The sequence below is a fragment of the Alosa sapidissima genome, chromosome 10, assembly GCF_018492685.1.
Source record: "Alosa sapidissima isolate fAloSap1 chromosome 10, fAloSap1.pri, whole genome shotgun sequence".
In the NCBI taxonomy this organism is placed as follows: Eukaryota; Metazoa; Chordata; class Actinopteri; order Clupeiformes; family Clupeidae; genus Alosa; species Alosa sapidissima.
In genome coordinates this window covers 4357650-4384373 of record NC_055966.1, presented here as the reverse complement: position 1 = coordinate 4384373, position 26724 = coordinate 4357650, and the positions used below count along the sequence as shown (strand labels likewise).

General features: G+C 45.0%; 2 protein-coding genes across 5 annotated transcripts in view; one reads left to right on the top strand and one right to left on the bottom strand.

Annotated features, from left to right (window-relative positions):
• Positions 1-11497, bottom strand: part of trak1a (trafficking protein, kinesin binding 1a) — a 37741-nt gene extending 26244 nt beyond the window's left edge. For 2 of the 4 annotated variants that reach the window (XM_042106739.1, XM_042106745.1), the window contains exons 1-2: positions 4292-4420; positions 1500-1694 (exon numbers count right to left, since the gene is read on the bottom strand). In XM_042106739.1, coding sequence (XP_041962673.1) covers positions 1500-1694; positions 4292-4295 — 199 coding nt within the window. In that variant the 5' untranslated portion in view covers positions 4296-4420. Of the gene's footprint in view, positions 1-1499; positions 1695-4291; positions 4421-11291 lie in introns of those variants that run through there. The other 2 variants (XM_042106744.1, XM_042106740.1) reach the window with 2 other exon arrangements.
• Positions 11498-26429: 14932 nt separating this feature from the next.
• Positions 26430-26724, top strand: part of ulk4 (unc-51 like kinase 4) — an 84252-nt gene continuing 83957 nt past the window's right edge. The window contains exon 1 of the mRNA XM_042106370.1: positions 26430-26714. The gene's annotated coding sequence lies outside the window, so the exon portion shown is untranslated. The remainder of the gene's footprint in view (positions 26715-26724) is intronic.

Below are 26724 nucleotides of genomic sequence, written 5' to 3'. Positions count from 1 at the left end.
CTGAGGCTGACACCACTGTAAAGGTTGGATACCCACCGCCCCTCAACACTGAAACTGAAAATCTGCAGCCAGATCCCAGATTCCCAACATCCAAGTGATGTTTTTAACACTAGCATAGTGGAAATCTAGGCCTAACAGCAGAAATCTAGGCCTACCATTTCCGTGATCCCTCAAAGAGAGACAAAAAACTTTTTAGTCTTTGTGAATGTGATGCGATGTGGATGAGTCAGTTATTTGTTACTTACGCCACAAAGCCCTGTGCTGACTAATGACCGTTGGATGGGCTCACTGGGTCTGTGTTACAAGGCCTCGCTCAGACCAGAGCGCCCTTGTGCTCAAAACTATGTCATGCAGTAATCTGGGTTGGGCTTTGTTAGCATAAACGGTGGCATGCTACAGGACCAGAGCATGTGGTCAATACAGCAGCTCATACAGTATGCATTAAGATCTGGGACACTGTCAAACAGACAGCTGTCATCCAATTGAAGAAGATCTTTTGAACAGTGGGCCCGGTGTTGGAGGTTGCTATGGACCACGGGGAATGTTTGTTGTGGCAACAAGGACTCAGCTGTTCCAGAATAAAACCCTGGAACAGCAATCCTGCTAGGGGAGGTCTATTTAGGAAAGGTAGCAGTGTTTAACTTCTTACCCAGACACAGCCTAATATTTCCTGTCAGCACGTACAAGACAAGCTGTTCTCTTTTCACACGGCCAAGCTAAGACTACTATTGCTACAAGTTGTGAAATGATAATTTGTAAATGACCCCTAACTACTAATGCTACAAGTTGTGAAATGATCATTTGTAAATGACCCCTAACTACTAATGCTACAAGTTGTGAAATGATCATTTGTAAATGACCCCTAACTACTAATGCTACAAGTTGTGAAATGATCATTTGTAAATGACCCCTAACTTGTTGCTAAGGACAGAATACCGGAACACACCAGGGAGGAACACAAGCGGGACAAGAGAAGCCAACAGAGACCAGAGGTCATTTCCTGTGTTGCTCCAGAAAAGTGCATATGAGGGCTGAGGAGCCACTGCCATGGGATACATGTATCACACACACTACAAGAGTCTATCTGTTTTACAACAGTTAGGGGAAGGGTGGGAGAGGTGGGGGGGCAGGGGAAGGGTTGAAACAATAGGAGACAGGTCAGACCAGATGAGTGGGAGTTCATGTACAGAACCGGATAAAGGTGATCAGTGCATGGGACTGAAACAGCCACATAAACAACCAGGCGGAAATAGCTGAGGCTCCTCATAGAGATGAGGTCCAGGTTAGAGGCCAACTCAGTTTGTGTGTATCCATGTCTTAGTGTATGTGTCAGGCCATGATATACCGATATATTTGAAGCTTACTGTAAGGTCAAGACGATGAAAAATGTGTATGTGTGTGTGTGTGTGTGTGTATGTGCGCGTGTACTTCTGTGTAATTGCGTGTACATTCTACGTGTGCGTTTATGTGTGGATACTTGCTTGTGCGTGTGTACTCACGGAAGTACTTGAGGGTCTCCTCTATCTGTTCAGTGGTGAGGTCCAGGCTGGCGTCCGGCGCGATAAGAGGCGTGTGCAGCCAGTCGTCGTGGTCATAGCCATAAATGGTGTCCGCTCTTAACTTATAGTGGGGCAACTGCTCCTCCAGCAGACTGATGATTTCCACCTCTGGAAGATCAGTGCTGTTACACACATCTGGATGAGGAAGAGGAGGGGATCAAGACATTAGAGCTTGCTGTGGTAGTTTACAGGCTGGCTAATTAAATTCACTCAAAATTAAGCATAACAAGTAACAACGTAAATAATGCGACTAAATAGACATTGTCCTCAGACGAAAAAACTTGAGCTAAGTATCACAGGCTGCATAGTGATTCAATTGGTACCAGCTTTACTTGAGAGGACAATGTGGACCTCTTGTGGCAGACTAAAGTACTGCACTCTGATCATTTGGAGAATAACAGCCAACTAAAACCCCTTTTCCACAAAGTAAGGCCGTTGCAGTGCTAAAACATGTCCTGGGAATGTGAACACTGGAACAGGCCGATGTCTGTGTGGATTTATTGTCACGAGATACTAAAGTTCCCTGAGACTCCACTGGCAAAAACAAGATGTAATTGGCCCTGGACTCCACTAACATGAGACTCTTAATACCTCAGAAACAATGTCAGCAGTTTAAGCCATCAACCTCCAGGCGGAGTAATGACATACACTCTGTTCTGTCCTTTTTCTTTTGCAAAAAACAAAGAACAAACTGATTTGCAACTTTACCTAGAGCTTTTTCAGAAATGTCTGCTCAGAAACAATACAATGGTATACATCAGCCTCATCACAATATGTACCCTATGCAGCCTCTGTTTGATTGTAGGCTACACTCTTCGTGTGTGTGTGTGTGTGTGTGTGTGTGTGTAACCCTCCCTTCTGGCTTGACCTCATCAAACTGAGGTCAGGGTAGCCGCGTGCCGACCAGATGCCGGAGGGGTGACTGCCCTCTGAAACACAATGACCGCCCGGCTAGGACCATAAGCCTCTGCTGCTGAGGCCAGCAAACCTGTGCACATCACAACCCGGCAGAGGCAACACGTGGGGGCAGGTGCATGGAGCACAATAAAACACTGAGCGCACCAAACCCGCAGCCATTTATCAGACTTTAGCTTGCTCACAGATGACATGCAGCCACAGACAGCAGAAAGAACAACTAGGCCTTCTTCTTTTGAAAAGAAAAGTATTGTTGTGTGGCAGAGGAACACACAGTTAGCCCCTATATGCTAGCAGCTATCAAATAAGCTTTGGCATGTCAGGATTGTGAGTGTAGCATGCAGTGTGTCAACAGACCACCACTAAGGAGGCCAGACCGCTAAAGGAGAAGACCGACAGCACTGACCGGCCTAGCGCCCACAGCCCAGTGTGGCAAGGTCAACATTTGTCAAGTTCAGTAACGTAATGAGTACTTTGCATCAGAGTGGCTGTGACCCAGAAAGACCAAACTTGCTGAAAAACGTTGTGACTCACCGTGCTGTCCATTTGAGTTTTTCTCACCATACAAGTTTTTTCAAGTTTTTGTTTACCAAGGCACAACAGAGTTTATTTGGTGGTTAAATGCCTGCTAGTGGCGCTTACATTGCAGTAGAATCAAAGGTGAAAAATCAGCAACATTGATACAGTAGGTCAGCTGTTGGTATTTTATATTCAAAACTTTACCATTGGCTCTGTATAAATGAATTGAATTGATTTGCATACTTCCAACTTTGCATGGAAAATGCAAAATGTCCCATGCAACCAAACTGCACAGCAATGTTTTAACTCATTCTCTACTCTTTGCAGTGTCACAACTTCAGTAGAAGAACCTCCACAGACTTTCAGTATCATTACTAACAGTGCTGCCCCAATTCCAAGCCCCTGGGCTGCCGGCGAGAGGTGCTGTTTGAGTGTGAGCTGACCGACGGCTGTGGTCTGCCGGGGGAAGTGAGATTTGGTCAGGCTGATTATTTCTGTCCTGTATTTATGACGGCTCATGCCTGCTGCAGGCCACATCGGCCTGTCCTTCCCCTCTCCTCTACCCCTGGCATTCCCTCTGCCGACCGGCCCCACTCCTCTCTCACACACACACACACACACACACATTCTTAGTCACTGGACACTCTTACACACACACACTCACACACACACACACACACAAACACACACACCCTGGGCTGCAGGCGACCGTGCTATTTTCCAACAGACCCTTCCCCTTTCAAACAAAAACACTGTTCACGTCTCACTCCACTTACAGACACAACCACAAACCCCTCTAATATTGGATGAGCCTGTAATGTCCACAAACACACACATACTAGGTCACTGTCCAGGAGTAACAGCATTCAAACGGTCAGATCACATACACACACACACACACACACACACACACACTCTAAGCAACTCTCTGTTCTGAGAACTGAGGGACTCAACACTTTTAAAGCAATCTGTATGAGTATACAGTAATGACATGTATTGAAATAACAAACGTATTACCATCTACTGACTAACATTTAGCACATTAGCACTGTGCACTGCATAAACTCTTCTTCTCACAAGAACAGACATTAAAGCTCAAGATTCACACAAAGACGCTTCACTGTGGGTCCTCCTTAGCCTCCGTGCTAACTCTGCCAGCCCAACCCAGCTGAGTCAAAGGCTTAACCAGTGTTAAGGTTAAGCCCTCTAGCACATGGCTACCAGCACGCAAACACACGTCAAAAACAAGCCACAGAAAAAGCCTCCCTGAACTCTGGCAAACTTAGTTGGGTACTCACTCATGGTTCTGCAGACCGGCGCTGTGTCTGCTTTCTTTCACATTTCTCTCTTCGACAGGAAGCAACGGAGTGGAGAGGAGGAGGGCGAGCGAGGGAGTGAGTGGGGCAGAGGGAGGGAGGGTGGGAGGGAATGTGAAAGAGAGCGAGAGAGAGAGAGAGAAAAAGAGAGCGAGGGAGAGGAGCCAGCTCTTCCCTCAGCCATGTCTGGCATGTAGATGACGATAGTCACATGGTCCCCCCCCCCCCCCTCTCTCCAGCCCAGTGGCACTAAACATAGACCAGCACTAGCGCACATCCAGGCCAGTCTGACAGCTCTGACCATTGTTCCCTCCACTCACTGTGCTCACTGTGTGGGTGTGTGGCGAGTTCTCAATGTGTGGATGTGTGTGGTTAAGGGGCGATGGGTGCTGGGGGGGGTTGGGATGGGGGGGGGGGGGGGGGGGGGGGTATCGACTTGAGGTGTGTGCAGGAAATCAGAGACCACAGAGAAACAGACGGATTTTGCAGGGGATAAATTCAGCTGAGGGCTCAACAGGTGGTGAGGAAAAGGGGACAGTGAGAGTGAAAGAAGGAGAGGGAGGGAGAGAGAGAGAGAAAGAGAGAGAGAGAGAGAGAGAGAGAGAGAGAAAGAGAGAGAGAGAGAGAGAGAGAGGTGTCATGGACTTGGTGGTCCAGCTGTACACCTTGGTTAAAAGTAGGCCAGTGCTAAAAGAGACTAAAGTGGGAATGTGGAGAGGGTGACACTAGCCTCCATAAGGTTATGTCATGTCATTCCTCAGGGGGCATACTGCCCAATACACACACACACGCAGATTTCAGAAAACAAACAAAGCAAAGAAAACAAAGATTCCCAAACAAATCAAAATTCTATAATATAACACAAACACAAATGGAATGTGATAATTTGTGCTACAGTAACTACAAAACCTACTCTATGTAACATCTCTATCTAGAGTCCTAATCCTAGTGCATCAGCACTGTGCGCTGCTCCGGTCATGCGCTGCTCCTGGCTGTAGCTGTTTCTGGTTACAGGGAGCTGTGGGCTGTGAGGGGACCCAGGGGCCTCAGCTAAAATGTCAAGGTGTCTGAATGTCACTGGTGGCAGGAGATCAAACGCACTGCCACAGAGCACAGAGGCTGCGAAATAGAACAGGTGTGCTGGACTGACCTCCGACACACACACACACACACAGTCCCCCCTCCCTCCCTCCATCTCACCCCATAAACAAACACTGCCCATCAAGACAAAAACTCTCTTCTTCTCTAGATTGCTCTTTGGTTCCCTTGTTTTCTCTGGTTTTCACACACACACACACACACACCCAACATAACACATACAGTATAACGTAACAACCCAAAAAGTACTGTTCAAAGCCCTGACCCTCAGGCAGCACCCTTATTAGACCTGTCCACTGGAACGTCTGGACGTCTTGGAGCGCCGGAGGAAAGGGAACCCTTTCAGGAATCAACATTCAACAGGAACTGGCCTGAAGTGTTTGTGCAGATGTTGGGCTGCTCCCATGTGTCAACATGCTGCGCCGCATGTCAGCTGCAGCAGGGAGCGGCCGAGAGCCAGGTCAGCCGGGCTGGAGCTGAGGGACAGCTGATGATATGCTGATTTGTCAATTTCTCTCTCTCTCCCTCTCTCCCTCTCTCTCCCTCTCTCTCCCTCTCTCTCTCTCTCAGAGACCTGGAATCACCTTTCATCCTCACATTTAGCTCACATTTTGAAAATCGACATGGACGTCAGAGTTTCACTATACTGTATCAATACATAATAAATAAATAATTCAAAAGGTCAAATCTAGAAGCTGAAGACCCAAGACACTAACATGAACAAGTCATGAGCTGAGCATTACTGGCCAATTACACAGACTCTTCTGACAGCTCAATTAGAAGTACAAACTCTCAAATAAAAATGAGGACATAAAATTAAAAGATTATTTGACTCAGAAAGGTCAGGCCTTCCTGTTCCTGTGCATATTTTATGAGCATAACCATAACTCACATACAGCATGAGTGTACAACACACACACACATATACACACACACCGACAAACACATATAGATACACAGACAAACAGACACACAGACACACGCACACACACACGCACGCACACACACACACACACACAACCAAGCAGAGGAGGCTGGCAGGCCTCCAGGAAAAAGCAGTGGCAGACAGCTCGACGACAGCTCCCAATTGCCCCAGTACAGTACAGTACCGCTACAGCTGCCATGGAAAGGAAGGGGCCTGTGAGTCAGGTCTGGTCTGCTGAACTTAGCAGAAAACAGCAAAGTTTCCCCACAAACAAACCGCTTCCATAGAAACAGCTCTGGGCAGTGTTTGTGTGCTGGCAGAGCTCTTATTGGTGCGGTAGGCTGGGGCACTAATGTGAGATGAGGTCAGAATGACCACTTATTGCTCTGGATGTTCCCTAGTATACCCAGCACTAAGACGTAGGTTTGCAGGATATTACCAGTACAGCATTGGTATCGGCGGAGAACAGCTGAAGAGTTGTATAATATCGCCATTTGCAGATATGAACATTTCTGCAGATATTCCTGGCAGAGAAATCAGCAGGATAATAAATCGGCACAGATCTACAGATCAATAATCAATGGCATCTAGCACTAAGACGCAACTCTATTCGTCAAAAAACTAAATGGGTCATGATCCTCCCCGATCAAAAACGTCACATGGAGCGATATCCAGCATTCTGGGCACATGTAAGAGACTTCATTCTGCATATTATAAGTCCCTGTAGCATCAAGATGAGCTTTTACTTTATGGTAAAATATATAGATTGTGTTGCTTTAAGAGGAAATAAAAAAAAGATGTACATATTGGTATCGACATCAGCAATCGGCCAATTTGAGACTGTAAAGATTTACATCGGCTGAGATTTTGATGGTAAACCAAGAGCACCGATTGAACAGACACACTCAGATTAAAGCAAATCCTTCACAAAGACGTGAAGCAATGAATGCAAGAAGCAGGCCATGGTGAGAAGGAATGTGAAAAAGAACAACACAGACAGGCCTCATAGAAAAGAACTGTGAGAGTGCTCATTATGAAGACACTTGATTTGACTCTTACCAGCTCACTGCGGACGAAGAGCGTCACGAGCCTTCATTAGTGAAAAAAGGATGCACACACACACAGCACACACACGCTCACTCTGTCTGGGCACACATTCTTTCTTCTCATCGTCTCTGGGGCACATGACAATCACGTTCTCACAGTGAATGCTGCCAACTAACAGCTTAACAACAGGCACATATACACACACACACACACACACACTGATACACTCACAAAGACACAGCAAGCACAGACACACATGTGCAAGGAGTGACTGGTTATCACACGTGGGGGAGGTCAATGTCTAACGTTCAGAATCTGCCAAGCAAGCTGCAACATATAGCTGTTCCCTTATGCAACGGTATTACATATTGTAGTGCTATACACTGCCATGGGGAAGATATGCAAAGCAAAAGTATTTCACCATTCGCGAACGGAGAAACCACTGGCAAACCATGTATTGGTCTGAATAAAGTGGCACATTGAGTTTCCAAAACAGCATTCCACACTATTCTTCCACATGCTAGTTAATGTCACTAGTAATCACTATGTACCATGGCTGACCTGTGATTTTTTTTAATCAATTTTATTTAAAAGATAAATTAAATACCTTCACAAAGGTCTACAGACCCATGCAAATTTGTAAGGTAATCTACAGATTACACAACATTTCCCTTTTTCCGGGAGAATATCCACTAGATGGCGCTCCAGACAATAGGGTACAGGGCACCATGGAAATGGGTTATGTCAGCATTACGAGATACCTATAGACATGTAAATGAGTGCCGGGTCATCTATAGCCCAATAAAACAAGCTTACTTAACATTTTACATCAGAGCTGCAAGTTGCACCACATGGCCAACTGCTCTTTTATACTCAATCACTCAATGGAACAGCGTGCAAAAGGTTCAGATGATTTAAAACCTATTCCCCACTCTCACAATACAGGTCACAAAGTCCTAAATTCACGTATGAACTACATGTGAAATCCTATACACCAAAAGTAAAACAGTCATTTAAATAATCAGTCAACATGCACAGTCTTGAAATGTCTGAATTTCCATCTGATCTGCTCCAACAGAAACATCTAGTTTCTAGCCACAACTCCACACAATGACCCTGATGGTATTACTGTCAACCTCTAGAGGGCAGTACTCAACCTCCAGACCACAGCTCCTCAGTCCAGTGAAGCACAGCTCATCACATGGGGCAAGGATCTGACCCACAGGTTGAAGCAGTAAAGTGCAGCAGAACTCACATGGGGCTCCAAAGGTTGAAACAGTAAAGGCTAATAATAAAACAACTACCGGTAAATCCATCAAGCAGGCGTTACGAATTGGCACTAAATTGGTGTTACTATCAAATGACGCAATGACCACCTTTACTGTGAGTGAACTGTGAATGTTTGAGAATTAAGATAAGAATGATCAGCAATCTACCAAATAAATTATTCATTAATTGTGGGCTATTTTATTGCCCTGGAACCACTGTTTCTACATCTATGCAAATTCAGAGCCAAAGACAGAAACAAGAGTGCAACATTACTCCACTTGGTGTTGGAGACGATCAAATACACATCCCATAGAGGAGGCCTACAGACAACCAAACGTATCAGACAGGATGGCTCTGTGTGACGTAGCTCTTGGGTTCATCCACTGTCAAGCTAACCCTGTTGAAACAGCAGGGAGTCTCATTCAGAACAGCCTCCAGCTCCACTGAGAAGAAGCTGGCAAGCACTTGTTCTCCATCGCAGCCAGTAACTACAGGCCCCAGGCCAGTGCCCTGCATGCATCCGTATGGTGACTGTCACAGTGTGAGGTTTGTTTCTGCTGATCCGCAAACTGTTGCGGAGACGAGAGAGTCAGAACCCCTTTCCCAGGCCCCAGCTAGTCCCCAACGACACAGGAAGCAGGCTCATTCGTTCTCTCTCTCTTTCTCGCTCCCTCTCTCTTTCTCTCACACACACACACACACACATGCACGCACACCCCCACACATACACACACACACACACACTTCTTTCATAAGGATTATATAACCCCATCTGCTAAGCACCAAATCAATGATATCCATTAACTTTCTGAGAAGCACAGCAATCAATCACTGCAGACATACACACACCAGAGATGCTACTAGAATCTAGACATCAACCATAATATTTCTACACTAATATCAAATCCACTTATTACTGTTGCATCAGAGATTCCATGATATCCAGAAACAGAGCACACACATGGGGAGAGCGCTGAGGATCTGTAGCTGAGCTGAGGAATGAGTTCCACACAGAGAAAACACCTCTGGTGTCATAGACTTGAGAGAGAGGGCTGATCCTCGTTCATTAAAATGTTTAGATTAAATAAATTAATTAATTTTGTAAAATAAATGTTGATGTCAATTTAGCAGCATGAATAAATTAACAGGGACCAAAAGACAGGCAGAAGTTGTTTTAGTGGTGTGTCTGTGTCTACATCAGATTCTTTCTGAGGCACTGGCTGAAGGATGCCATTTAAAGGGCAGAACTCTAGAACACATACAAAAACCCTTCCAGTGAGCGTGCACTGCTACTGCTGGCCAGAAGAAGGCCAAACACAGATATACATGCGTCCACTCACAACAGTGTGGGACATTAGTGTGAGGCCATGAGAGCTGGAGCAGCCGCTGGAAAGGCCACAGCACTCCACTTCGGTGGTCATTGAGCCGCGTTGTTCTGGACCATCCTCTCTCTCTCTCTCTCTTTCTCTCTCTCTCTCTCCTGGCACAACACTGGACTGATCCACAATTCCACCAGCTACACACTCTCACACTTGCTTATTTTTAACTCATGCACGGCTTTGCCTCGGAAAAAAAAAAACGTCTGTGTGACACACAAGCTATTGGGTCAGGCGTTTCACTCTCCAGTAGTGCGTTATTAATGCAGTTCTCAATAAAGTGCTTTTAGGAAATACTGGGCCTGCTATGCTCTATTTTTAAACCATGGGGAGAGAGACAGAAGGCAGTGGCCTCCTTATGACCTGATAATGACAAGGAATCAACAAACAGAGGCTTGCAAGGGATTACATGGTAGGCCAATGAAACCTGTCCAAAATCCTGTGGGTTTGTTTGCATGATGTCGACTAAATTCAATTTCAAGACACATTTATTGTCAAATCATTTCTCACACATCTCAGTGTGATTTACTGCTTGGATACCAGAGCTGGAGAAATTATATTTGCACCGATCAAGCAGTAACCAACTAAAAGCTCATCAATATCCCATCAGCGCTGCAATCCTGTTCTAGAGGATTCCACCGTGCCCTGCCGAGGGTGGCAGCTATGGGAGAGGTGCTCTCTGCTGGAGAAGCCTCATCTCTTACACACCTATGGCCAAAGGTGATAAAGAAGGATAAATTCCCATCAGCAGCACACGTGCGCGCACACACGCACACACACACACACACACACGTGAGCCAAGCCAGGCATCCATAATATAATCAGCATGCAGAGGGAGTACATTATGAAACGTGTTATGGCTCCAGGCCACTTCACTCTCTGCTGATGCGAAACTAACACTTTTTTGTTTGCTTAGTTAAACTGCGTAAAATGCGTATATTTAGATGATTTGAGAATGATTTCAATACTGTGACCACTGCGGTCCTCCATGGAGATTATGAATTGATAGTGCCATGTACGGTGGTTTTCGATTTGCGGTTGTGTTTTGCACCTTAGCCATGAGAAGTTTGTGAAGTATCCAAACAAATGTCACCATTAGAAAAGACCAGGCAGAGGGTCCGGAGAGGGTCTAAGAGCATGTTGAAGTGAGATTCAAAAAGTACACAAGCGGCAGATTGAACAAATTTCAGCTCACTTGAACAACTCAACTCTAAAATTACTGGCATGCTCTCTCACACACACACACACACACACAGCTTTAACATACCAGTGATGGTTTCTGCATCTCTGTGGGTGATGCTGGTGATGGGGGTGGTGTTCCGGGGTGAGGCCTCGCTCACATACTGCTCCTCATGGCAGGTGGGGGCGGTGGTGGAGGTGCCTGGAGAGGGGGGGCTCTGTGGGGGTGTGTAAGGGGACGGGGTGGAGGCTGTGGCAGGGAGCGGCGATGCGGCGGTGTCCAGCTTGGCTGATTTTCACTGGCCGGTGGCAGGTGCCATGGGCGGGCGGGGCCACCGCTATGGACACAGCTCCCAAACCGGCCTGGAGGAGCGAGGAGACCGCGAGGAGGCCACGAGACACAGGCGCCCAGGTGCAGAGTCTGGAACAGCAGGAGGAGACGAGGGAGGTCACAAATCATCCTTGATCAGCTTGCACATTAAACACATTTTAGAAGGCCAAGCACAGTGTCAGTTGCCTCAGAGTATGCAACTGAACACTCGATATCCTGATAAATCTCCATACCTATATGAGTGTGTGTGTGTCTACTGAAAATGCACTGAGAGGAAAAGTTACCTGACCATTCCCTTTTACTACAACATTCCACACAATTCAAAGGCAGTGATAACGTGATGAGATTTGACCTACATCTGAGTGAGACATAAAAGGCATTAGGGATCACAGCATGGCTGCCAAGCATTCGCTCATCAACTAATACCACCGACGTGCTACCAAGGATTAATTACGCTGACACACACAGTCTAATAAATATGGCCCCTGTGCGGCCCTCTCAGGTTCCCTGCTGGTTCAGTGCATTAAGACTGGGCCAGACTGCAGGCCAGCCACAGAGGTCATTAGCGGGCATTAGAGGCGTTAGAGAGTTTGAGTGATCAATAACAACACAGGGCATCTCAGACTACTCAGCCCCTGGCCAGTACACACCATGATGTTCACAGCTCATTTTTATCTGCCCTGCGCACCAAGCCAACACATCTATTTTTGTGGAGGTGACTGAGGGTGAGGGGGTGTGGATGCTGTGGCAAACACAGCGAGTTCTGAACTTCCAACTAATGGGTCATTACTGTTTCAGATCTGCCAATCCGGAAGAGATATTGTGAGTACACCTTTTTAGCTCATCTTGGTCTACAGGTGTGCAGTCAAATACAGTACATGTTTGCAGTCAAGCAAAGACATGTGGAGAGAACTTGATTCAACAAAACAAAGAACACATGTTTTTAAAGTATATAGGTGTACACTGTATCTTATAAGAAAAATAACAAGTTTTTAAAGTATATAGGTGTACACCGCATCATAAAAGAAAAAGAACATGTTTTTATTTTTGTGTTTATGATTTTTTATTTTCAATCAATAAACAACATATCAGAGAGAGCATTCGGAAAAGAAAAATAACATGTTTTTAAAGTATGTGTACACCGTATCTTATAAGAAAAAGAACACATGTTTTTAAAGTATAGTAAGCTTATAGTAAGAAAAAGGGCCAACATATTATTTTCCTGACTTTATCTGCATATCTTAACACACTTCTAGGAAGACACAAGGTCTGACAAGAAAGAACAAATCTAATTCCCATCAGAGCAACAGCAGACAGCAGAGCAACCTCAGCACAATTGCACAGACATGAGTTATTTAGTGGGGGCTTACTCTGAGTGATGGGCAAGTGATGGTAAGGCGTACACATTGATCAGCATCATTTATCAGCAACGGCGACCTTAACTCAACTCACATTGTGCTCTTAAGCTGCAGCAGCTACAGCACTGAAAGGCTAATACACCGGCCGGAACAAAACTGACCAGTTTACATAATGCATAAGCCTCAGTTCAAAGACCCTGGCTCTGAAGGCCGGACCGGTCAGCATCTCTCTGCACGCTGCAGATGGACTCAGGGGTCACCTGGGGTCCCCGGCTGCTGCGGAGGTCAAGATCTGTGCTCACATTCAACCTCAGCCAGCTGCAGCTAAGTAGGTTTGTTTTGTTTACCTCTCCAGCCTAGAGTGTGAAGAGGTCAGGCACTCTTAAGACGAGAGGTTAAGGCACGTGAGCTGGACCAGGTCAGCGCTCCAAGCAAAACAGAGGTGTGGGGGGGTGGGGGTGAGAGGCTCGATATAGAATGAGCTGGCAGGCCCCTGTTTAATATCACATTCCAAAAGCCTGTCTAAATATGGCTCTAAATCGGGCTTGGACTATTTCATCTTTAGCATGCGCTCATAGCTGTGGAGCAAGACACATGGAAATAAGGCATCAGAGACACTGTAAGGCAGAGACAAATCACTGAGGGAAAAACCGAACAGAGACGTTTGCAATGTGAAAGATGACAGATCTAAAACTGGAAGTCCTCCTGCCCCTGAGGTCACCTCATCTGAATGTTCTGTTTATTTCCACCGTTACTATAGCAATAGTCATCTGGAACACGCACACTCAGCAAATAAGTATTCCTGGCCTTACTGTAGTGACTACTGAAATGTGTAATTTTCCCATTTAACCAGTGATTCCAGATATACACTTTTAATGTATGTGTGTATGTACATGTTTGTATGTCTGTAAATGTTTCATTGTATATGGAGTTGAGTCTTTCCCTATTCAAAATAGCTGCCTTAAGGCACAGCCAAGATGGCTGCTGAGTGGTGAGACATGCCTTTTGACATGACTTTTAGTCTGCTCTCGATAGACTAGTGTTTCCCCATGTCAGAGTGAAGTCTCTCTCAGTCAATCAATAGATTCTAATGTGCAAGGGGCTCTCAGAACCCTGAGTGAGTTCCAGTAGAAGCCCTCAGGTCTTCAGCGCTGAGCGCCTGCCTGACTCAGCTCCCCCTGCCTCTCCTCCCCCCACACCACACCCCGCCTGCTCAGTCTGTCCAGCTCTCCGCTGGGTTCCCACCATTTCCTCTCCAGAGAGTGAAGTCATGTTCATCACTTGGGTCCAGTCTTCATCCTCCTCTCTCTGACCACCGACAGGCCTCAGCTATTTCATTTATCCACCCATGAATGGAACTAACTCACCACAGTCAATGTGAGCAAATTCTGAGGTCATCTTTTGGACATTAAATAAAAAGAAAGGAATGAACAAAGATTTACACATAGAAAATAAATCAGTGTTTCTTATTCCTCTTATTCCTTATTCCGATCACACTTTTGAATAATGAAACAGAAGCTGATTTGTGGTTCTTTTTTAATCTCTTTGTGTGTCTTACAGAACACTCATCTGAGTGCAGTGTAGCATTTGGAAGTAGTCGAATCATTAAAAGCCTGCACTACTAACAGTACCCATTAGAGACTAGCGCTCTTAATTAGCACAAGTCCAGCTAAAGAGCTGACATGGCCTTCCGCCAGCTTCACTCCCTTAACACCTCTGGCTAACAAACTAGCAGGCTGGACATACTCACACAATGACCCTCACAGAACCCGACTCCCTGGTCCATTTCATTCACCCAACTTTTATATAGCTCACATTCATATTTCGGGTCTCAAAAACATATCATGAAATCCATCATAAGAGGATGGAATCTCTCACTTTGGTCTCAGCATTTTGAAAGCTGGTTGCCCAAGTATCCTGAGGCCCAGAGCATGGGTGCATGGGCTACAGACACACACACACACACACACACAAGTCAGTTGATGTGCACAACAGCAGGCTCAGAGACTCTCACACAGTCACGCTCTTAAATGGTTTGGAGATTTTTGAATTCCTAAGGATCTAAAAGCACTGGAGATTGGTCATCTGTATGCCCTGATCCTGGACTAGAAATAACACTAGAAATAACACATGAAAGTAGAAGTTGGCCAATTAGAGGAGCTGAGAGGCAGATGTCATTCACGGACACTCGCAGATGATGTCCAAGTGACACAGTATCACACTACACCTCACAAGGTAAGCAATTAGACATCTAACAAATATATTCTGATTCAGTACTCAAAAAACTACATGAGCTAGAAGTCTGACCATGCTAAATAGAAGATGTGGAAAGAGAGAGAAGACATTGAGTGACATGTATATCAGGACTATCATATTCATGACATCTCTATTTCATAATACTGTTGCAGTGCTGTGTCTCATGTTCACGGAGTCTGAAAAACAGCGAGCGCGGGACGCATTTAAACTGAGATCTGACCACTCCGGCTCCCACCACTCTGGCATCAGGTCTCTTAGTGTCCTGACCCTGACCCTCAGCTGAGGCCCTGTTCCTAGAAGAGAAACGCTCACCATGCAGGAGAGGAGAGGCGTGAGGAGGGCAGTCACCTGACACATGAGCAGTGATAACACAGCAAAACACACGCACACGCGCACACACACACACACGCAGTTCACACACAGAATTGCAATGTACTGTATGTTTAGAGCAGCATTTGTGGCTATAATAGCCATATGCCATATAACCTTGATCCACAACAGCTTCTTTGAAAAAAAAAACAAAAAAAAACTGACATTTGACATATGATTACAGTAATACATAACACCGCATCTTCAAAGTCAAAGTCAAAGTCAAGTCAAAGTCAGCTTTATTGTCAATTTCTTCACATGTTCCAGACATACAAAGAGATCGAAATTACGTTTCTCACTATCCCACGGTGAAGACAAGACATATTTTACCAATTTAGGTCCACAGACAAACATAACATTCAAGTAAACAAAAAAGTAAGTAAATAAGTAAATAAAAAAGTAAGTAAATAAGTAAATAAGAGGGCACATATAATAATGAAAAAATAAGAGCAGCAAAATGTGGTTGAAATTGTGCATAGACAGTCAATAAAAATACTAGTGCAAATACAGGCCAATAAAAGGCTTGGGTAGTTCTGTTTGACCTAAGTAAGAAGAAAGTGACATAGTGGTGCAAGTTATGTAAGAGCAGCAGAAGTGTTGTGTTTTCAGGACAACAACACCAGTTGTAAAGTGTACAAGTGTACAAGTGTGCAAGTGTGCAAGTGTGCAAGTGGAGTAGTGCAGGCGGCCATTTTGGGTCCAATGTCCAGGATGTTATGTAGCTGAGGGTGGAGGGGGGAGAGGAGGGAGAGAGTTCAGCATCCTTACGGCTTGGTGTATGAAGCTGTTGGTGAGTCTGGTAGTGCGGGAGCGCAGGCTTCTGTACCTCTTCCCAGAGGGCAGTAGATCAAACAGATTGTGAGCGGGGTGACTTGCATCACTCACAATTTTGGTCGCCTTGCGGGTGAGGTGGGTGGTGTAAATGTCCTTCAGGGAGGGGAGTGAAGCACCAATAATCCTTCCAGCTGTGTTCACTATGCGCTGCAGGGCTTTCCTGTTGTATTCAGTGCAGCTTCCGCCCCACACAGCGATACAGCTGGAGAGGATGCTCTCGATGGTGCCTCGGTAGAATGTGGTCATGATGGCTGGTGGAGCACTTGCTCGCCTGAGTTTCCGCAGGAAGTACAGGCGGCGCTGAGCTCTCTTCGCCAGTGATGCAGTGTTGGTGGTCCAGGAGAGGTCTTCACTGATGTGCACCCCCAGGAATTTGGTGCTGCTCGCTCTCTCCACCACAGCACCGTCGATGGTCAGTGGCAGGTGTTGGGTGTGACCTCTCCGGAAGTCAACAACAATCTCTTTGGTCTTGCTGACGTTCAGCAGGAGGTTGTTGTCCCTGCACCACGTGGTCAGATGGTCGACCTCCAACCTGTATTGAGTCTCGTCGCCCTTGGTGATGAGACCCACCAGAGTTGTGTCGTCAGCAAATTTCACTATGTGATTGTTGCTGTAGGTTGCAGTGCAGTCATGCGTCAGCAGGGTGAAGAGCAGCGGACTGAGCACGCAGCCTTGGGGGGCCCCTGTGCTCAGTGTGATGCTGCTTGAGGTATTGTTGCCAACACGTACTACTTGGGGCCTCTGACAGAGGAAGTCCAGTAGCCAGTTGCAGAGGTAGGTACTGAGTCCCAGTTTGTCAAGTTTGCAGATGAGTTGTTGTGGTATTATGGTGTTGAATGCAGAACTGAAGTCTATAAACAGCAATCTCACATATGAGTCTCTTTTTTCCAGGTGGGTGAGGGCTGGGTGGAGGGCAGAGCAGATTGCATCCTCTGTAGACCGCTTGGCTCGGTATGCAAACTGGAAGGGGTCCAGGGTGGGGGGGAGAATGGCTTTGATATGTGACATGACAAGCCGCTCAAAGCACTTCATGATGATGGGTGTCAGTGCCACAGGGCGGTAGTCATTGAAGCAGGATGGAGCAGTTTTCTTCGGCACAGGTATGATGGTGGCAGCTTTGAAACATGATGGGACGATGGCTTGCTTCAGGGAAGTGTTAAAGATATCTGTGAAGACATCCTTAAGCTCCCCTGCACAGTCCTTCAGCGCACGACCTGGGATGTTGTCTGGACCTGTTGCCTTACGGGTGTTGATAGCAGCAAGTGTCCTCTTCACGCTGTCGGCAGAGAGGCACAGGGGCTGCTCATGTAGAGGGGGATGGGTCTTCTGTGGGCAGGTGCTGTTTTGTGCTTCAAAGCGAGCAAAGAAGCGGTTCAGGTTGTTGAGCAGAGGGATGTTGCTCTCACAGCTCTGTGGCGCGGGCTTGTAGTCCGTGAGGGCCTGAATGCCCTGCCATAGGCTTTGTGAGTTCCTGCTGTCTTTGAAGTGGGTGGTTATCTTGTGAGTGTATTCCTTTTTTGCTTCCTTGATGCCACGGGACAGGTTGGCTCTCGCTGTTTTCATGCCAGCTTCATCCCCAGCTCTGTAGGCTTTGTCTCTGGCCCTCAGCAGCCTGAGGACATCCCCTGTCAGCCATGGCTTCCAGTTAGCCCGAGTGATGATGTCTTTTGTGTGGGTCACATCATCGATGCACTTGGTGATGTAAGAGGTTACAGTGTCTGTATACTCCTCTATGTCTGTCCGGTTGTTGTAAGTGGCTGCCTGCTTAAACATTTCCCAGTCTGTTGTGTCAAAGCAGTCTTGAAGAGCATCGGAGGCTCCCTCAGGCCACACTTTTACCTGCTTACGAACCGGTTTGTTCGCTTTTACCCTTTGTCTGTATGCGGGCATTAGCATAACAGTGATATGGTCTGAAAGTCCAATGTGGGGGAGGGGGGTGGCTTTGTATGCTCCTTTGTGTGTAGTGTAGACCAGGTCCAGGATGTTATCTCCTCTTGTTGGAAAATCAACATGCTGGTGTAGCTTTGGAAGTACAGTTTTGAGATCAGCATGGTTAAAATCTCCAGTGAAGATGGTGAAACCGTCTGGGTGTGCTGTCTGTTGTTCACTGACAGCCTGGTACAGTTCACTAAGAGCCGCGTTCTTATCGCTGTTGTTGTTGGTAGGCGGGATGTATACTGCGACTAGCAGAATCGCAGTAATTTCCCTTGGCAGGTAAAAAGGACGGCACTTTATGATCATAAAGTGATCAGACACCAACCATGTGACCACCACCACCACCCGCGAAACCTACACCCCTGAGGCAAAGCAGAGCATCCATGTGGAGTATTGCCACGCAGAATCATCAGCGTGATCTTCCTCTGCCTGGAGGTGCCAAGCATGGCCGTCCCCTGCTGCCTCCACACGAGAGGGTGGACAACACAGAGCAGTTACAGGATGTGGAGACCAACATGTGTTGTGGACACAAAGTGGTAGAGCAGGGCAGCATCGTATTGACCACGGGGTGCTGGAAGGCCATAGGGAATAGCGTAAAGTGGACATCCCATTAGAAGCATGCGAGTCAAAGAGTTCGACAGACTTACTGAGATAACAGTCACAACAGAGCCACTTTATTGATCACTACTTCCACAGGTCCCTGAAGAGAGAGAGTGAACACTGCCATTACAGAGCCAGTAAATGAAATGCAGAGCAACGCAGCAGAAAAGGCATCACACATCACACTGAGCTGGGCTGTTTATGCTGGTGGTTGGCACTGTTTCATTTCTTGTGAAATCTATGATTCAAACAACACTTCACCAGTACATTCCTCAGTATGTTGTCTGAACCTGATGAACCTTGCCCATAAAATATAATACCATGTTGGCCATTTCACCAGGGCAACAAAAACACAGAAAGAGTTTCAGAGTTTGACAATTGTTCTTCGCTAGCAAAACTGAGGTAGAAAGTAGAAAGAGAGAAAAGTAAAAAAAAAAAAAAATACCAAAGCTAAGGCCATTATTGTTTAAATGAGGACAACATGACAGTCCTCAAACTTTTGATTACACTTGCTGTGCACAGACAGATTATCCGCTTGCATTGTCTTCTAATCTCCCATTAATACTCTTAGCCTAGTGACCTCTGAACTGGTACATTTCACACGTGTAAATGTCTCCTCATAAAAATTGTCCGCAAACCTGAGGAGATTAACTCAGGGTTAGACCATGTAATCCCATAGCATAAGTGCTTTACTGTAATCAAGCTATGCTCTGGGGCTATGCAAATCATTTATGGCGGGTGCTTTTCTAAATCAGGTTACTTTAGTACTTCTATGGTGATAGCGAAACAAACCACTAAAGCCTGAATTGTCCCTAAAATAGCCTGCACACAGTCCTTTAACAGAATAGGTTCGCAGAACACAGGAAATGACATCAGAGCCCAACATGTGTCCTGGGGGAACAGGCACAAAGATCGGACACAAAAGAAAGCACAAGAAATAGTGCAAGCCTAAAGCATGATGCTGAGGGCTGCTTCACTGCCCAATCACAAAGCAGGACAAAAACATGAAATTCATTGCCCAGTACGGTTCATTACACTGAGCATCATCTCGCCCTATTCTGTTCATCTCTTCCTCATCCTTTTCTCCAGAACTCCCACAGATTTGCTAAGTCACAGGTCTCTGAACTCCCAAAGTGGAGTCGAAGTCATCGGCTTCTGGCTCGACTTGTTGTATTGGGTCTGAATGTAAACAACAATTCATCATGATGACACACAAATACAACACTATTTTCACTGATGTTTGGTTAGTTATCCGATTCATGGACCTGAACTAACAGCCAATGTAGATGTATAGACCCTTGAAGGTGTTCAAAGGTATTCCAGTTCAAACGTACCTTTGATCATTTCAACATTGTTCAAATGTCAGTAAAATCTGAATTTCCTATTTCCTATTTACAGTCTCTCCAGTACTGAACAGGTCTGTAAATTGATGCGCGCTTCAGTGTGACTTACTGTGCCATAACTAGGTACGCTCGTATTAATCATTAGCTCCACCAGGGAGATCATATTTTTAATTTAATTTCACTTTTGGTATCGTTGTAACTAGGCATTTGGCCTTGGCACAGTTTATGAGCACTACTCAAACAGGATGAAACTTTTAAACAGTTAATATACATTTGATGCCAGGGGAGCAATATTGTTTGAAGCACTTTTGTCCTCTAAATGTCATGTAGCTTGGACAGTGTGACCTTTTTCCACTTGTGCCTGGAGAGAACAAAAAATCATCAGATTCAGGCTAACACTCCCCCTGCTAATCCCTGTTGAATGTATCTGGCTGTGTTGTGTCAGCCAGGCGTCGATGAGGTAAACACATAGGACTGCGTCAGGAGAGAACGTAAACACACTCAACTGAATTGCACAGGCCTAGAAATGCTGCGGAGAGGACGTGGAAAGTACACAAGAGTCATTCTCTTACTTCCGGTCTTTAGATGTGGGTAATTCTATGATCTCTGAGACAAGGTATGCACTGAAGGAGCAGCACACATAATCAGTGCCATATTAAAAAGAACTATACTACCTAAGCAACTAACTAACTAACCAATGGATCTGATCCATGTTGTAATGTAGATGTAGCCCTATCTAGCAGTGTGTTGTCCTACTTATTGCTGTGCTTGGTCATGACCTGGTGCTGGGCCTATATGAAACAGGCTAGAAGGTTGGAGGAGGTCGTAGCCATTAGTCTGCAAAGTCTGCATTGCCACAAGTGAGTCTTTAAGTGCAAAGCTTACTGCTTTGTGGGCAAGCTTTGTGGGCAAGCCGTGGCCCACTGGTTAGCACTCTGGACTTGTAACCGGAGGGTTGCCGGTTCGAGCCCCGACCAGTGGGCTGCGGCTGAAGTGCCCTTGAGCAAGGCACCTAACCCCTCACTGCTCCCCGAGCGCCGCCATTGTAGCAGGCAGCTCACTGCGCCGGGATTAGTGTGTGCTTCACCTCACTGTGTGTACAATGTGTGCTGTTTGTGTTTCACTAATTCACCGATTGGGTTAAATGCAGAGACCAAATTTCACGGGATCAAAAAAGTATATATACTTATACTTATACTGATACTGTCTCTAGTGCTGCTTTGGGAAACATCTCCCAGATGTCTCTTGGATGGTGCTTTTTTGCGCTGGAGGTAAACAACAGTGACATTTCTGAAGAGGTTTAGGAGCACTGTGATCCCTCACAGACATGCAGCCTCAGTTGAAGATCTCCCACAATGAACTACAATGACAAAGGTAGCATTTTCCATTTCCTGCTTGGATCTGAACCCGTATTTTGAGTTGGGGGATTAGAGTCTTTCATGCTAATCTTTCCAACCCCCACGTAAACAGACACCATGACCTTTGTTAACCAAATGTGCCCTCACAGGAGTAGACTCCACCCCAGAGGAGGTAGAGCTCTTCCCTTCTTTAGCTTGCCCTCTACACTTCCACTTTAGAAAGAGGCTTGGCAACAGACACATTGTTTTACAAATGTCTCTGACCACAGGGCACAGTGGATTAACAGAAAACCAGATTCGATGTAAAAATCCTATACACTATGTGTTGAGAGAATAGTTGTTTGCAGTAAAAATGGAGTAACTTAATAATTGAGTGTTTTCAAAGATTCCAACACAGACAGCAAACCCATAGGCCTAGTCCCCATAGAGAGGGAGAGAAGAGCTGAAGTTGTTTGGTACTTGGCACTGGTAGAGAAAGTCTGGGCCTATGACATGAAGCATCCCCTTAATGGAACAATGGTCCAAAGGAGACTGCAGTTGCTAGGAAACCAGCATAGAAGTCTGTGGAACCATTGGACTTCAACAGGCTCCAGAGAGTCCACAGCTCACAATACAAACCAGAAGACCCAAACGTCTCCCAGATTTTTTCCAGTGACAAAACATCCTATGCTTCAAGACACCATTCCCACTGTTACCATCCTTCACATGCAGAACATTAGATGACAATTTCCTCATATTGGTTGTAAGTGGCAATGTTAGGGCAACACATGACTTTAACTCATATTTAAGACATATTTGTCTTTATAGGAATTGTTTGAAGTGCAAGCATAATAACAACAAAACCTGGCCTATGTAGACTAAAATAGCACAAAGCCTAACACCACACAAACAACCTTTGCATGAAAATTTTTACTCATTTTAATTTCGCAAAGTAGGCTACATAGTCAATTCAATTTACCTGACTTGTTGAGGCTCCTCTTAGCAATGAGGACATCCACAGCCTTCTTTTAGCAGTGCAAGCAGAGGCAAGGGCTTATTTCTCCATTGTCCAAATTAAGCAATCATTATTGTCACCAAATTACTGATAGCAGAACAAGTTAGCATGTAAGACCACTTCCTGGTAACTTATAGTAGAACCATATTACATTTTTACACCAAGCCATTCAAGCCATCTTTCTAGTGAACACACAGTGATCAAATCAACAAAGATGAACACTGCTTTAAACACACAGAGACCGGATATTGCTATAAATAGTTCTGTGGCTCACTTCTGCTTTTACTGCAAGCTCAAGTAACTTTTGCCAGTTGAGGAAACCAGCATTTTGTCGCTACACAAACGTCACACAAACTGATGAAGAAAACACTCCACTCCCAGACACTTCTGAGAAACAACAGAGGTTTTGATTATGAACATGTTAGCATGAGAAATTTAAATCTGAACTCATCCATTCACTTCCATGGCTACAATACATTGACTGGCAGCTGGTGTAGAAGCTACACCCCCAGTGAACAAAGAGATGGTCAATAAAAAGGAATCCCATACATCAAACTGAAGATGACCCTTGAGAGAAAAGGTCAAAAGAGTCTGAGAAACAGGAAGATTTATAGCCACAGAGCCCTGGATGCAAAATGGCATGTAGGCTAGTAGCTTCTATGCTTCTATCCTTAATAGATTGGGCGCACAGATTCAGACAGAATCCCAATGATCTGACAATTTGACATAGTGGTTCCAATTCTGACTGGCACAGAATGAGTAAGGTGGTGGAAGGAGAAGAAAAATATAAGAAAAAAGAGCAAACCAAGAAAGGGTATGCACGAGTGTACTGTGAGCCTGTGACCAACACAGTCTACTGTTACATGAGGAAGAGAGAGACTCTCTTGATAAAGCAGCAGCTTACACATAGGCTAAAGAAAACGGTTGCAGACAAGGGATTGGCTATGACCACACAACACAACACATAGTTGGTACAATAAAGCTGCATGTCTATGTCTTAGCTGTGATGAACAATAGCTAAGTTACATGACTGTATGGTCCTACAAGACACACAGAAGAAAAACCCACTTCAAACTGCATATGCTTGTTATTTATACCTCACAGACAAAGGCAAACCTGTAGCCTAGAAATCTACGCACCCTAGCGGCGGCAAATTAATTTGCTCAGCCTGTACGTCTAGTATCAAACCATAGGGATTTCTATTGGCTGACGCCGTGGACGTCATCCAATCACAGCGCTCTATTTTGTTAGTCTTAAGGCGGGCTTAACAGGATAACGATAGTCCTGCGACGGTGAACAACAAGGAAGGTGGCTATGGCGAACGAAGAGCGGTTGTTTGAATCGGAGTTGGCGTCAACTTTGGAGGAGTTGGACTTGTGCTTTTCTTTGAAAGTTGAGCAACACAATGCACTTAAGTCATTCCTTTCGAAGAAGGATGTATTTGCCGTTTTGCCGACCGGATACGGATATGGTCGTGGCACTGGCCTATTGCATGCCTAGGCAGTTTGAAAGACAATTCTCTGCCCGCCCCTTGGATTAAGCGAGGTGAATGGTTCGATTCCAGACTATACATTTCAATGATATAGGATGGCCCGCCAGGCTAGCAAACCTGCACATGCTCTCCAAAGAGGTCACAGCTGATGAAAAGCTTAACACCTCATTGAGACACACGTACACACACACGTACACACACACACTCACACACACACACAAGAACAAAGGGGCAAGTCTAAGGACAACCCTGGCCAATGCCTTGTACTCTGACATATGACAAGATTATATAATGTGATGAAATCCAGCGGCTAAAATCATTGAGCTAGGATGCAATCTGTTAAAACACGTGGATTATGAATCACGCATGCATGCATGTCCCCGTCTGATCCTTGTGCCCTCTAGATAAACGGACCTGCCAAAGATTGTCATTTTTCAGGCTGCAGTGATCATCTACCTTTGTCTGATCATTCTGATCAGACAGATCATTCACTCAAAAGTCCATTTATCAAACTCTTCAAAACTTTCTCTCCTACTCCCAGTGTACACTACTATGATGACTGTTACCTGGATTTATCTGTTACCGTTGTCCATCACATTCTAAAAGTGTTCCTTGCACATTGGCTGTGATGTCAACATGATGTGCCTAGAGATACAGTTCTGTCATGACTACACATGACATGGCTCTCTTGTATGGGCGAGATACAACTGATGTGTGCATGATGTCTCGAGTTTAGAAAATAACACCAGTCCACGGTTTTATGCATTACTCACGTATACTTTTCTTACATTACTTTTTTAAAACGAACAAACAGAGCTTATATATTCTTTTATATATAAAATAATAAAAGCAAGAGGGCAGAGGTCAGTTTCACTTGATACCACCTGGTGGTGAAACATTTATTACATCCGCTTTCCCACGAACTACCAGTGGCCATTAGAAATAAGTTTAAATCTAAAAGCTCGTCACATCATTCTGCCAGAGTGAAACGTTGCTTAAGAATGATTAAGTTTGAATGAAATCGGATCCAGTTAATCTGACTGAGAATAAAATAAGTTTATTAGATGCAACCGCGCGCTGACCAGCGACAATTTTTGGGGACCTGACTACCGCTAACTTTGCATTTCGATTGTTCAACTTGTTTTAAATTTTCATTGAAAACGTTCAGTTATGCATCATTACCTCATCATTACACACGTCTTCCAGTTGCCATCATATATGTCATTTTACAAATACCGACAACACGATCATCCTGAACATTTGTTTCGGTTACAAAAACCGCAAGTGATTCTGTTCTCCAAACATGTTGCTACCCATGTGATGGCCAACCTGATGGTAAAATGTTACTTACTGTTCGTAGCTGGGATCCAATGAAAGCAATTACCCAAGCGGCAAAAATATTCTGCAAATGATGTAGCGCTATCTATCTTTGTAGCTGATCCGATCCTTGGAGTTTTATTGTTGTCCTCGTATTCTTATAAGTGTCTCTTGGTACTCCTCCACCGTTATGGTCTCAATGTGATGTCAATGACTGAACTCAACAAAAAATCTTCTATCTTCTAAAACATGTTTCCAACATCAACAAATAGGTAGTTGTTGCGAGTCGATACTCCAATTTAGACAGTTGATTAAAAACCTTACAAAGAACACACACAAACTCACATTAGGTGGCTAACGTTAACTAGCTCGCAAGAGTTTCTGCTACAGTATTCGAGTTATCGACACGGTCTATATTCCCAATAATTTATTTTCATATGTTACCGGTACATATAAAGCATCTGATGGGAACGGTAACTTTGATCAGTCGAAGTGAAATGTCAGGTGGCAAAGACGTTATATTCAGCCCGGTGCTTTTCCACGCTCCTCGCCAGAGCCCCCTGTAGCTCAATCTCCAAACTCACAGGCAACATGGACCATGACGTCACTCCCCCATCCACAGCTGGAGATTTTCCCATAGACAGTAAAAGGGTTTTCCACGAACAGGTTTAAGGCCCATCCATATAAAGTGTTAAAAATAATATGAGGATAAACCCCACTTGGCACCAGTGAGTTTAAGTGATTCGATTTATAAAGCATTTACTTAAAGAAAAGTGGGCATAAGATCTTCAAGACTTCATCATGGAAAAAAAGAAATGTTACATACATTTAGTACAGCCGCACAATTCAAACAAATGAATATGTATTGTACTTAGAACTTCATTCACATTTCAAGCGCCAGCATGAGCGCTCTTTTTACGCATCGCGTCCCTCGATGTATCCTAGAAACCGATGGCACGGCTTAAAAATGGGGGTGAACTAACCTTTTTGACGACTTAAAATATATCACTTTACAGTAATCCGACTTTATATACAGAAATAATTATTTCTACCTTACTAATATAACTAATTTAATAGCGACGTCATAAGAAGACCCTCAAAAACATTCATATTTTTAATACATGTTGATTCCTGTACACCTATAACGAAACTATGGGCTAACCTTTCCTTGTCTGCACTGCGCGGCAGAACGATGGAGAATCTTGAGTGACTAACGTTACACCAAAGAAACTTGGGCAATGTTATGAAAGTACTCTTTGATTTTGTTCGTGAAGGTTGTCAACCCATCTGAATCTGAATCTACAGAAATAACATACGCCTAAAGGTATGCTTAA